Genomic DNA, 13,243 nt, shown 5'->3' with positions numbered 1-13,243 from the left:
GCCACCTCCGTGGCCCCGCCTTCTGCTTCCTTTGCCTCGCCTCCCGCCACTGGAACTCCCGCCCCACCTGCCGCCAATGCTGCCTCCTCAGCCTCGGTGCCGCCGCCGCCGCTCCACATGCTGCAGCGCCTGCTGCTGTTGCCGACACGACCGCTGCTCCACCTGCAGCTGCTGCCTCCAACCCGCCTACAGCCGCCGCCAACGCAGCCCCACTTGCCAGTGCCCGGCATCCCGCTGCTGCCCTGGCGGCCAAGGCCCTGCCTCCCGCCACCTCTGCTGCCGCTGCCATCGCCGCCATCGCCGCCCCTCCACCTGCTGCCTGAGCCGCTTCTTAGGAGCTGTAAGGAGCCTTGCACATGCCCGGAATCGCCTGACTAGTGGCAGTGGGGCTGGGATGAGGATTCTTGAGGAGTGCGGCCCTGCCTTGATTTTTGAAGAGCTTGGTCCCTCTGCCCTTGGCCAGGCCCTTGACCACACGCACCATGGTCCTTCCCTGTAGCGCAAGGCTCCTCACAGTGTCTCTACACTCTTCCGAGCTCTTGAGAGCACCCCACAACGGGAGTTGCTTTCTGGGATTTTGGGGAAGAACTGATTGTTCTGCTTCTCTAATTATACTCATGGAACCAATAATTACTGATGCCTTGATACTGAGTATCCAACAAAGGGCTTGAAACTGGAACGGATTTGGACCCTACCTGCCCTCAAAACTGCTTTAAGATTAAGAGATGTCGGACCTCTGAGAAAATTGCCTCCACAGATTAAAAAAGAATAAAAACAATTAGAAAGCAAAAATTCCAGAAACTTTCCTCAAAATCAAAATTCTAGAAACTCTCCAAACGCAAAACTTGAAATGACTACATCCTACATAACACCCTAAATGCACACGAGTGAAGTATTGTGTAGGCACTCTATTGGATGTTTTATAAGTGGTCTGGAGATGATTTAAATTATATGGGAGATTGTAGGTGGGTCCTATGCAAAGTCTATCCCATTTTATGTGAGTGTTGAGCTTCCACAGATTTTGGTATTTGGTTAGGTGGGTCATGGAACCAAACCTACACAGATACTGAGAGACAACTTATGTTGGTTCAAAGAAAATCTGATATTTCAGAAATGCAGAAAGCCAAAAGCAGAAGCCATACTTCATTTTTGGGACCTGTGAAGTACATCTTTTCCTAACTTTTCATCTAAGTATTGAAATATGTATGCGTACATGTGTTGGCTTTTCTACAAATATATTTATCATTTCTATCTCATCCTTCCATTTGGGTCTTTCCTTATCATGACAGTGACTGTGTGTGAATGTGTATGTGAAATGAGTCTCATTTCTTTCTTTCTGTTTTTGGTACTGGGGATTGAACTCCAGGGTGCTTAACCACTGAGCCACATCCCCAGCCTGTTTAAATATATTATTTAGAGACAGGGTCTCACTGAGTTGCTTAGGGTCTCTCTTAAGATTCTGAGGCTGGCTTTGAACTCTTTTTACTCCTGCCTCCACCTCCTGAGTGGCTGGGATTACAAGTGGGTGCGTTTTTAATGGTAACATAGAATTTCCACATATGCATGTGCCGCGTCCGGCTAACGGGAACCGAGTCCGGCGAGAGACGTCGAGGTTAAAAAATAAAAAAAAAAAATCACAGGACACCAAGGTTCTTCATCCAGGAGGAGGCATGTGTGCCGTTTATTATCCAAGTTTGTTCCCTTATATACTTTCTATAACTGCAGTGGAAATTTAGCCAAAACAGAGGAGGAATAACACCTGCTACTCTTGGGTTACCGTGACCGTCCCTTATCAGAAAGCTCCGAGAAGGCCAAGATGTTCCCAAAAAGGCACATATGTCTGAGGCAGATAAACATGAAACCGCAAGCCTGCATCACAACCCTGTGAGCTGGCCACTTTGACATGCAGAACAAGAAACTCGGGGCTGAGCCCCAGGGGCCAGGGAAGGCCTGCCACCAGCAAGTCCCCCTCTTTAGTTTTTTGCATGTCAAAGGGAATCAAGTAGCCCCTGTCTTAGGTCGTCCACCGCCCCTGCACTGCTTACCCGTCTCTGGGGAGGCCCCATTCCCCTGGCTTAGGTTGCAGTGCAAGCGTGGAAGTTGCCCGTCACTGGGTACTACAAGATCAGCTCTTGTCCTAGTAAATGAACACTTTTCAGTTAGGATGTCATGGCCAGCAGGACACAACTGCGGATCCCAGTCATAATCTTTGCCAGTGGGATAGCTATGACCAGGGAGCTTTCTGAACGTAAGGGTCTGGGATGACGGCACCAAGTCAGCAGGGTAATTAGGGACCTGGGCAAAAGCAGGCACATAGGAGGGCTGGGTATTGGCTCCTGTCCATCTACATCTCATCTCCGGATGGGTCGTAAGTACACCTCGTGGGCGGAGTCATCCATCTCCAGGCGTTGATAGTGAACCTGTATTGGCTTGGAGGTTAAAATGTTAATCTGGTCCTTAATGAATTGAGTTATCCTATTTGCAACAGTCTGGCATAAGGTCAAGCAGTAGGTATTGTCTGCGATTTCCACTGTATTAAGTATTGCTATAACATTGGTGGTGGGCCCTTGCATTATATAAACCAACTAATGTTAAGAGATATCAGGAATAGAGATGATTAAGATGAAAGACTAAGAGGTAAGAGGGTAGAAAACTCTTTGCCATTTCAAGAAGTGAATAGGGAAAATGCAGTGGTGTTATAGGATGGGTTGCTTATGAAGAGGGAGGAGAAAAAAGTAGAAGTGAAAATTCAAAGAAGAGTGAAAGAGAACAGTCAAATTTGGCTGTTAGCAAAGGAAAAGAGAAAGAGGGAAACATGGAAAGAAGAGTAGTGAACAAGACAGTACAAAACAAAATTGAAATTCACTAATCAAAAACCCTAACCCTCAAAAAGCAGAGCAAGGAAAAAGGTCCCAATGTTGCAATCAAAAGAAGACTCAGTAAGGGCCCCAGGAGGGGAAGAAGGTAGGGCAGGAACCCATTCATCCCAGTCCAAAGAGGGTTCTCAAATAATTCTTTTCTCTAGGTCTTCTTGAAGCTCCTTGATTTTAGTGCGAACTATGCCCGATTTATTGGCATAGAAGCAGCACCTTTCTCCCAAAGCCAAGCAAATCCCTCCCTGATTGGTGGTCAGCAGATCTAGGCCTTGCCTATTCTGAAGGACTACTTCTGCCAAAGAGTCAATTTGGTCTTGTAGGTCCCCAATAGTGCCAGATAGGGTCTGCACATCATCTATAAGCTGCTGAGATAGACGGCGGTAAGAATGTATTGCTGTACCCAGTCCAGCTGTTCCTGTGCCCACAGCAGCCATTATCCCCAGTGTGGCGAGTAGCGGTAGAGCCTGTATAACTTGCCTGTGCCTTTTTACTAGGGTGTCTAGACTGGGAATAGGTAAGGGCTCATCCCCAGGGACAATGGTTGTTATATCAGGGAGGAGCAAGGCGAGGACACAGACACCTGTCCAATTTGCAGGGAGTTGGGGGAAGGCAGAGTTCCCACCACACATAAAAACAGTGCCATTAGGGGGGCAGAGGGCTGGAGTGGGTGAGGAATAATTCTTGGTTATTGAGATTGACCGGTTTCCAAAGGAAGTCACTCCAACATCAACATCATAGGTGTTATTTTGCATCATACCCAGGAGACATTCTGTGAAAGTGCCCATAGGTTGGACCTTGAAAGGCAGCCCGGGCTGGCAGGTCTCATCATCAGATGTGGTGGCATTGATAGGAACCGCCACGGGCATGACTGCCCCTGTTGTGATGCAGAGCCAGCAGTCACTAGCAAGCGTGGGATCAGAGTTGTTAAGTAAGAAAAGGGTGGTTTTTAAGATATCCCACGTATTGGCATCCAGATCTGGGAGCTGAGACTTAGGCAGCACCAAGGGGTGGTATATGAGGTCAGGGACCTGTGGTTTCAAGAGCTTGATAACTTGAAGATGTTTAACAGAATCAGTAGGTTCCCCCCCCCCCCATCAGAGATCCCTGTAGGGGCTGCAGTGGGCCAACAGAAGGGCTTACTGACTTGACCCTGGCACCCAGCCAACCGGAGTTTAGATTCAACTCCCCCTTGGCCAAAAAGAAACGGAGTGAAGTGAGAAGTCACTCCCACCCCCTCCCCAGACCGGGTCTCGGTCAATCTGGCCTCAAAATACTGTCGTCCCTTGTGTACACAAATCGAGGCCGTCTCATAGCAAGAGACATGAACTGCTGAGGTATAAGTGCAAGTTGTGGAGCAGTTACTGAGGGTTTTTTCTGGACTAGGGGGGGTTAATCTTTGGTTTGTTCATGCATACCCACTTAGGGTGGGTGAAATCCCCCAATTTGTTGATGAACTTCAGCCCAGAGGTAGGCTACTTTGGTTACACAATCAGCCGTCTGAATCCAGCTACTGGGGGCCTGATTCCAAATCCCTTCCCTGCACTCGCAGGGGGTCCCAAAAAGATGTTGATAGATATTACCTGGTGGGGGACCCATTCCTGCATCCACAGGCCTGCATACCAGGACTGTTATAAGGAAGATCCAACCCGCAAAACTCATTCTGTCGCTCCTTTGGAGAAGCGAAAATGGTTGAACCTGAAGTCCCAGGGTCGTCGCTCCTTCCTGAGTCTATGTCCACCGGTCTCGTGCAGCGTTCCGGGACCCAAATGGGTTTTTCCCGTCCCTGGAGGGAAGACACATATAGCTCCTCTCACTCTAGCCAAGAGTGGAGCAGGGGATTGCCACTTTCCTGTAGATAAATCCTTCCACCTTATTTGTGCCTTTTGCATGGTGGGAGAGGAGAAGTGACGCTGCACCGCTGTACGGCCTTCAGCGTCTGTGAGCAAAAAATTTAAAGTGAACAGAGTTATATTTAACAGTGCATGTGGTCCCTGACAACTCTGGTATATTTCTCCCTCTTTTGTTTTTTGCAAATAGGTTTTAAGATGTTGATGGGCCCGTTCTACAATGGCCTGTCCTTGGGGGTTATATGGGATTCCTGTTTTGTGTATAATATCCCACTGTGAGCAAAATTTTTGGAAGGTTTGACTAGTATAAGCTGGGCCATTATCTGTTTTTATGCATTGGGGGGTTCCCATGAAGGAAAAGGTTTTTACATAGTGCTGTATCACATCTTTAGCCTTTTCTTCTGAATGTAAAGTAGCAGAGATAAACCCAGAAAATGTGTCTATACTGACATGTACAAAGGACAACTTTCCAAAACTAGGAATATGAGTTACATCAGTTTGCCAGATGTCATTTGGCTGAAGGCCCCTTGGGTTGACTCCCAGAGAAGGGGAATGGATAAAAGATGCACAAGTAGGGCATAGGGAGACAATTTTTAAAGCTTGATCCCGGGAACATCCTGAGCGGAAGCGTAAGGATTGTGCATTTAGGTGAAATTTATTATGAAGCTGGAGGGCCTTATCATACTCAGTTATTGTATATACATGGTTAGTGGCATGTGTGGCAGCGTCTGCCACGGCGTTGCCCGCCGCCAGAGGGCCTGGAAGCCCAGAATGACTTCTAATGTGACCTATGAAGAGGGGATCTGCCCTAGCCCATATAAGAAGCTGTACTGTCTGTAGTTGGTCCATGATAGTGGATTGTTTTCCAATTTAAGGTGCTGTCTCAATCGCGGAGGCTAGCCTGGCGATATAGAGACTGTCTGTGAAAACATTAAGGGGCACCGAGCTATAGGTCTGTAAGGCCAATGTTAAGGCTGCAACTTCCACCTTTTGGGCTGAGCAATCAGTCACCTTTTTGCGGATGACCTGGGTCCCATCCGAGACGACAGCAAATCCATTTTTGGCCCCGTCAGTGAAGACGGTTTGTGCGCCTGGAATAGGGTCCTGTTTTAGGATCTTTGGGAAAATTATTGGACATGTTTTTAGACTTTCAAGGAGCCTGCTTTTAGGGTAATGATTGTCAACCTGTCCCATGAAACTACAGAAGAAGAGACACCAGAGATCATGTTCCTGTCTTAATTTAGAAAGAATGTCTTGATTATATGGTAATATGAGAACATCAAAGGTTTTCCCAAACAAGGCATCTCCTAGATATTTTGCTTTCCAAACTAATTGTATTACCAGATCATGGAAAGGTATCAAGACCCGAGAGGGGGATGCAGGTAAGTGAACCCAATAAATAGGACCAGTCTGCCAAAAAACTCCAGTTGGGGTGAGTTTTGACAGCAGAACAATGAATAACAAGGACTGGGAGTAGTCCACCTGCATTACCTGCATCTCTTGTAAGGCTGTCTCTATCAATCTAAGTGCCTTTAAGGCTTCTGGAGTAGGTTTTTGCGGGGAGGTGGGTAAGGGGTCTCCTCTCAAAAGGTCATACAGGGGTTTACGTTAGTAGTTCAATATACTTAATGTTTAATCAACAATGTGAATTTATTTACCAAAATTAATCTTTATCTTAAACAGTAAGAATTATTAGGCAATAAGGATCTTTCTTTAAAGAAATAAACTTACATTTTAATAGGTGTTTATCATGTCAAAATATGGACAAAATTTTAGCTCACATTAGTATAGTTAAATTAGGAAAATAACCTGAAATACCCTTAAATTAATTATAGTCAGTTTAGTATATATAAATCTCTTTTTTAATTGCTCTAACTTTTTACATCATCTGTTTAGATAACAATATAAAAATCTTTTTTACTTAGGAAAATGAATATAAAGACCTTGTTTTACCCAAAGATGATTTCTTTCTTCTTTTTAGGATCCATGTGTGCTTTTTCTTTGTTGAAGCATCTTTTTCTTTTTTTTTTTTTAATATTTTGGAACAATTTCTGAAAACCTTAGAATCTATAAACAAATTATTATACTTTGATAAGAAACATCAATGAAAATATAGTTAAAACCCTTAGATATTTTGTAGAAATAATTATAATAATTTATTATCTTATGAGTTTAAACAGTAACTTTGAGAATTAGAAACTACTTGATTGTATTTTCACTTAAAAGCAAATTTATAGTAAACACATTTATCTCAAATATCTGTAACTGAAAAGGCAGAGTATCTGATAAATGTAAATATAAAACATAAATTATGGGCTTCCTGTTGAAGAAAAACAATTAGGCAAATAAATATTAACTAATCAATAGGCATGTACTAATTAATTTATAGATTAACAAATATAGGTTATCTAAATATCTAAAAATATATATATTAAGAATAAGAACATAACTTATAATTGTATTAACTTTATGTAACCACGTGGTCTTAAAATATTTGGATCCATTTTAATTTATTTTTAACTAGGAGTGCACTCTTCTATGTGACGTCACTTGATGTAACTGAAATAAGATCCTTGAGTATACATTTTTATTTTTATAGTTAGCAATGAAAATAAGGATTTTTTGGTCATCACAGGAACTTTGCCGGCTTGTTCCTGTGGCGAGCAAATGCATCCTCATAACCTCCAAAATTAAAAGTAAAATATAAAGAAAGCATATTTGATATCTCTCATCAATAGAACATTATTTAGTAACACAACTATAAAGAAAAAGTCAGGTTATTTAACTTAGAACTAGTTTAAATTTAGGACTGTAACATAGAAACCTGTGGAATTAAATTTTGTCTGAAAAGGATATCTTTTGTTAGCATTTACAGGTAGGCATTTTTTAAAAATACAGGCTCTGAGCAGCTCTGGTAGAAATCTGAAACACAGCAGTACAGTTGGTGGCTAGAAGGCGGGACTAGAAGTCCTGTCTGAGTGACTGTGGAAGAACCAATCAGAAGCCCGCAAAAGTGTGGGAGGTGGGACCAGGAAGCTGCTCTTCTGGCCAGGCACCCCATGGTTACCATGGTGATGCAAACAACATGGAGTCTGCTGCCCGTTTTCGGGGCAAAAGTTTCCCAAGTTTTCCTAGTCGATTGCATTTTGTTTGATTTTGTCTGCATTTTTCCCCGCCTGGCCAAGATCTTACTGCAGTAGCAGCTTGTTCTGTCTCTGCGACCTGCGGTTGCAGCTGTACATCCTGCACTTCCTGGCGTTCCCCTGGGGAGTCTACAGATAGAAAGGGGTTGGTCCGTGGGAGGTGACGAAGCCGCCCACTCCCTGGGGCACCATTCCATTCCTGGATTGCCCCGTACACCTTGGCTTCCCGTTTTGAGGGCAGCGGCCAGAACCTGTCCAGTAATATGAGCTCCATCAATATCCTTACAAGCTCGAATCATGTCATCAACACTCTTTGCTCTGGTAGATTTAATGGCATTTTGGCAATAGGAATTTGCATTTTCAAGAGCCAATTGCTTAATGATTGGCATGGCTTGTTCCAAGTTAGGGAATATTTTTCCTGCTATCTGCATCAATCGGGCAATGAAGTCAGAATAAGGCTCAGAGGGTCCTTGAGCAATTTTTGAAATTTTTGTTTCAGCATTTGAAATAGGTAGAGCCTTCCAAGCCTGAACGGCTGCTGTAGCTATCTGAGCATAGACCCCAGGATCATAATTAACTTGTTGATTTATGATAGCATATTGTCCCGAGCCTGTTAACATTTCAAGGTTACGCCGTGGGAAGCCGGCGTCTTGATTGACTCGGGTTAGCTCGAGACACCTCTCTTGATTTTCACTTTTCCACAACAAAAAATCCCCTCCGGACAACACAGCCCTGCAAAGCTGTTGCCAGTCACTAGGTGTCAGCTGATTGGCAGAGAAAGACTCGAAGAGAGTCAATGTAAAGGGGGCATGGGTTCCGTAATTAGTAACTGCCTCCTTTAGTTGTTTAATATCCTTAAAGGCTAAAGGAACATGCACTCTGGCCAGCTGTCCATTGGCATCCAGGTTTTCAATTACTGGAAAAGTTTGGGCCGTCTTAGGCTGCCACTGAACACCCCCCACCTTCTGAGGTTGTCCTCATGCCAATCGGGGTTATAAGGAGGGAGCTCAGCATCGATCGGGGCCATAGGTGCTTTAAATCTTGACTTTTTCAATCGACCCTCCAGTTCCTCTATCTCCCTTTCCAGTTCTTCCTCCTGCCAGCTGTAACCATGGAGCCCAGTTAGTAACTCCCTTATCTTAGAAATGTAGTCAGCACTGTGAAGCCCAGCTCAAGGCCAGAGGCCTTGTTTACATATTTTTGTGGAAAACTAGTAAGGGAGTGTCCAGCGCCTGGAGTGCTGATTTTTTCAGACAGTAGCCAAATAAAACAGAGCAACATGAAAATAGGAAGTTTATCTACATTGAACTTTTGTAGAGATTCTTTTGCTGAAAGTCCTAAAATAAGCCATGGTGAATATTCTGGAGAAGGTCAGTTAAGACTTTTCTGTGGGCCTGGTAGGGAGGGGGAAGATGAGAAGGCAGGGTTGAGAGCAGCTAGGGTGGATCTAAGAATGAAGAAGGAGATGTGAAAGAATAATGGGAAAGGGGTAAGAACTCTGCCATTTGCTCTTCCTGGACCTGATTAAGGGCCTGTTCACATTCAGCAAGCTGCTCCTTAATCTTTACTTTATCAGTTAAAAGAGCATCCTTTACCAATCTCCATAGGGAGAAAGTAGCAATCGGGACTCTATCCGGACCCTGGTCCCTCAACAACTTTTGGATATCCTGCTTTATCAAATCCCAATCACTGTTATTAAGAAAGCCTCCTGTCAGAAACCAAGGACAAGCCTGGGCTATAGCTTCAACGAATTCGGTTGCTGTCTTGGTTTTTATTCCTGTTCCTTGTTTGCTTAACAGTTCTTTAACTTCGTTGGCCAGACGAAGTTTCGCTGTTGAGTTACCCATGGTACGTACCCTGTCTCTTTTAAATTATCTTTATACCAATCCTCCCCCTTCTCCCTTAGAAGGTGAGCCTCGTCCGCTTACCTCTGCTTTCCGGACCTCAGTGAGGACCTCCAGATGCCGCGTCCGGCTAACGGGAACCGAGTCCGGCGAGAGACGTCGAGGTTAAAAAATAAAAAAAAAAAATCACAGGACACCAAGGTTCTTCATCCAGGAGGAGGCATGTGTGCCGTTTATTATCCAAGTTTGTTCCCTTATATACTTTCTATAACTGCAGTGGAAATTTAGCCAAAACAGAGGAGGAATAACACCTGCTACTCTTGGGTTACCGTGACCGTCCCTTATCAGAAAGCTCCGAGAAGGCCAAGATGTTCCCAAAAAGGCACATATGTCTGAGGCAGATAAACATGAAACCGCAAGCCTGCATCACAACCCTGTGAGCTGGCCACTTTGACATGCAGAACAAGAAACTCGGGGCTGAGCCCCAGGGGCCAGGGAAGGCCTGCCACCAGCATGCATGTGCCATAATTTTGTGATGGATATCCTATAGGTGAATATTTGGGTTATTTCCCAAATTTACTATTACATATAACAGTGCACACTATTTGATGAGATACCATGTGGTTTCATTGGGTCAAATGGTGGTTGCATTCCAAGCTTTCTGAGGAATCTCCATACTGCTTTCCAGAGTGGCTGTACCCATCCAAATTGATTTATTCTAAGCAAGTGTCTACCCATGTCCTTTAAGTTTAGAGGCATGGGGTTCTGTTTCCAAGGATGTCATGCCATTGTTTAAAATTATTGTTGAAACTCCAAATATGTGTAGCTTTTCATCCACCCTTCCCACACACAAGTAAGTAATTATCACAGTATCTCACTGGATCTCCAGTGCCCATGCCCATATGTGTTTGCAGCTGATGGCAGGGTTGAAGTTTTGTGGCAGAGATCAGACAGCACAGGCTCAGAATATTTCTCTCTTCCTCATTTCCGATCCTTTTATCATTGGAGATGGAGCCCAGCAGCCTCCTTGAATCCTTAGGTAGTGTGAGCCTAAAATATCGGTGGCATTATTTCTCCTCTCCATTAGGCACCAATAGTGAAAAAGCAAATTGGGAGCACACTTATAGCATCTGCAGTAAGTCTGAAGTTTGTGTGCATCTGTTGGGCTGCAGTGATGAGATGAATCCTCTTTGCTAATATATGACTTGCAGCTTGAAGCCTCCCCAGTCTCTGGATTATAAAGCAGGTTGCTCTGTGGGCAGCCTTTCAGCCAGAGAACACGTGGAACAGAGCAAGGGCGAATCCTGGGAATGCAATGAGCACACTGGAATTTTTTTCCTTTCCCTTTTGGTGGTGACTTTAGCTAACAGCTGCGTCAAAACCTGGCGGATTCCATAAAGCCTTGCAAGCAAGGGCTGCTAGAAATGAGAGCACACTGAAGTATGTCAGCAAAAGAAGAACAAGGGGCTGCTCTTGTAACATGCACTCTAGTACCTTGACCCCTCTCCTAAAAAATATAGTTCTCAGTCAGGCGTGGTTGTGCATACCTGTAATCCTAGTGGCTCTAAAGGCTGAGGCAGGAGGATTGCAAGTTCAAAGCCAGCCTCAGTAAAAGCAAGTCCCTAAGCAACTCAGTGAGGAGACCCTGTTTCTAAATAAAATATGAAAAAGGGCTGGGGATGTGGATTAGTGGTTAAGTGTCCCTGGATTCAATCCCCTGTAAAGGGGGGATTTTTTGTATATGCTAATTATATAGAATAGTGGGTTTTGTTGTGGTATATTTGAAAATGCATATACCATAACTGTAGCATAGACAAAGGGGTCAGAGGGAGAGATGAAGGGGTGCAAGGGGAGGGTACGCTGAATGAAATATATCAGTCAGACTATCATGAATCCTATAAAGAAAGAAACTTTCAAGCCTGCCACTGAACTAAGACTCTGTCTACCACCAACAGATGGAGCTTATGTCATGTCCCTTTGGCTTGGAAACAAATATTTCTTAACACCTTTTCAGAACCTAACACATAAATTGAGACTGAAATAGAAGACAGGAACTTACTATACTTGATCATGACCTGTTGGCATATCACTTAAGATCTATTGATTCCCTTCTTCTATAATTCCATAGTCATAAAGAAAATTGGAATCATTTTGTTAAAAGCTAGAATGCTAGGTAGTGCTTGCCCTGGAGAAAATGTACCAGAAGTTTGTGCCTCAAAGGAGTGGAGTGGAGTTACAGCTACAAACCTGTTATCTCTGATATCCATTTCTAGTAAATTGTTTTCACACTATCTGAGCAACTCTTAATTAATTGGTAAAATGAATTTCTGAGCAGAATTTTACTGGGGTCTGATAAGCCAAAAAATCCCCTCTTATTCACCCCTCACAAACACTGTTTGGCATTTTGACAAGGATTCTCCCCTCTTCAAAGTTGAAGAATGAATGTTTTTATTTTATCAATCCACATATTTTAAACAAGTTTTTTTTTCCTGTTTTGTTTTATACCTGAAATTGAACCCAAGGGAACTTAACCACTGAGCTATATCCCCAACCATTTTTCTATTTTATTTAGAGACAGGGTCTCACTAAGTTGCTGAGGCTGGCTTTGAACTTGCAATCCACTTACCTCAGCCTTCACAGCTGCCGGGATTACAGGTGTGCACCACTGCACCCAGCTAAACATAACTTTTTAATTCCACTTCTACACATGGGTGTATAAATTCTATGTGACCTCAACTGATGTAACCTGCAGATTAGCCATGGAATGCTAAAAACAAACATGATTGGTGTCTATTTAAGCAAATTTTTAGATGGGTTATCACTTTTCACAGTTTGTCCTTGATTAGCATATACAGTTTCAGCAAGAATCTTGCAGTTTCTGATGTAAGTTCTTGCCATGAATTTTTATTGGTGGGGGCAGGGATAAGAGCTGGGATTTTAACACTAAAGCCTGCTGTCTGTTGTGTGGATAATCCCCAGTTTTTTTTCTTTTGCATTTGACTGTGCAGATGACATAAAACATTTTGTGAATTGGAAAGTATGATCATATCCCCCTCAGGTTTCATTGAGGCACAGATTCCTAGTGAATCTAGTTTGTGCCTGCACTTTTTTGGGGAGGTGAAGTATTTTTGCTCTGAAGGATGCTGCAGCCACTTTTCAAGTGAGAAAAAAGTCATCTCTAATACATGTGAAATTTTTCATTACCCAAGAGGAAGGGAGTTGGAAGACAGCCTTTTCTTTTACTTTCTTTTTTTTTTTGTTTTTCTTTTCTTTTCTTTTTTTTTTTTTTGTACCTAGGATTGAACTCAGTGGCACTCAACTACTGAGCCACATCCCAGCCCTGTCCCTTTGTATTTTATTTAGAGACAGGATTTCCCTGACTTGCTAAGGGCCTTGCTAAGTTGTTGAGGCTGGCTTTGAACTTGCCGACTTCCTGCCTCAGCCTCCTGAGCTGCTGGGATTACAGGCATGCCCAGCTAGGGAGCAGTTTTAAGTCACAGAGACATTTGATCTGCATATTTGTGTGAGTTAGT

At 43.7% G+C, this 13,243-nt stretch overlaps 1 protein-coding gene across 1 annotated transcript in view; it reads right to left on the bottom strand.

The window, feature by feature from the left end:
• Nucleotides 1–1,705: 1,705 nt before the first annotated feature.
• LOC144256075 (syncytin-1-like) overlaps nucleotides 1,706–13,243 on the bottom strand; it is a 43,056-nt gene continuing 31,518 nt past the window's right edge. Inside the window, 6 exon segments of the mRNA XM_077801222.1 lie at nucleotides 1,706–2,489; nucleotides 2,884–3,013; nucleotides 3,015–3,904; nucleotides 4,489–4,659; nucleotides 5,735–5,839; nucleotides 6,215–6,305. Of these exon segments, the coding sequence (XP_077657348.1) occupies nucleotides 2,352–2,489; nucleotides 2,884–3,013; nucleotides 3,015–3,904; nucleotides 4,489–4,659; nucleotides 5,735–5,839; nucleotides 6,215–6,305 (1,525 nt within the window). The 3' untranslated portion in view covers nucleotides 1,706–2,351.

This window comes from Urocitellus parryii, chromosome 7 (genome assembly GCF_045843805.1).
Source record: "Urocitellus parryii isolate mUroPar1 chromosome 7, mUroPar1.hap1, whole genome shotgun sequence".
NCBI lineage: Eukaryota > Metazoa > Chordata > Mammalia > Rodentia > Sciuridae > Urocitellus > Urocitellus parryii.
This window is presented reverse-complemented; position numbering and strand designations above follow the sequence as displayed.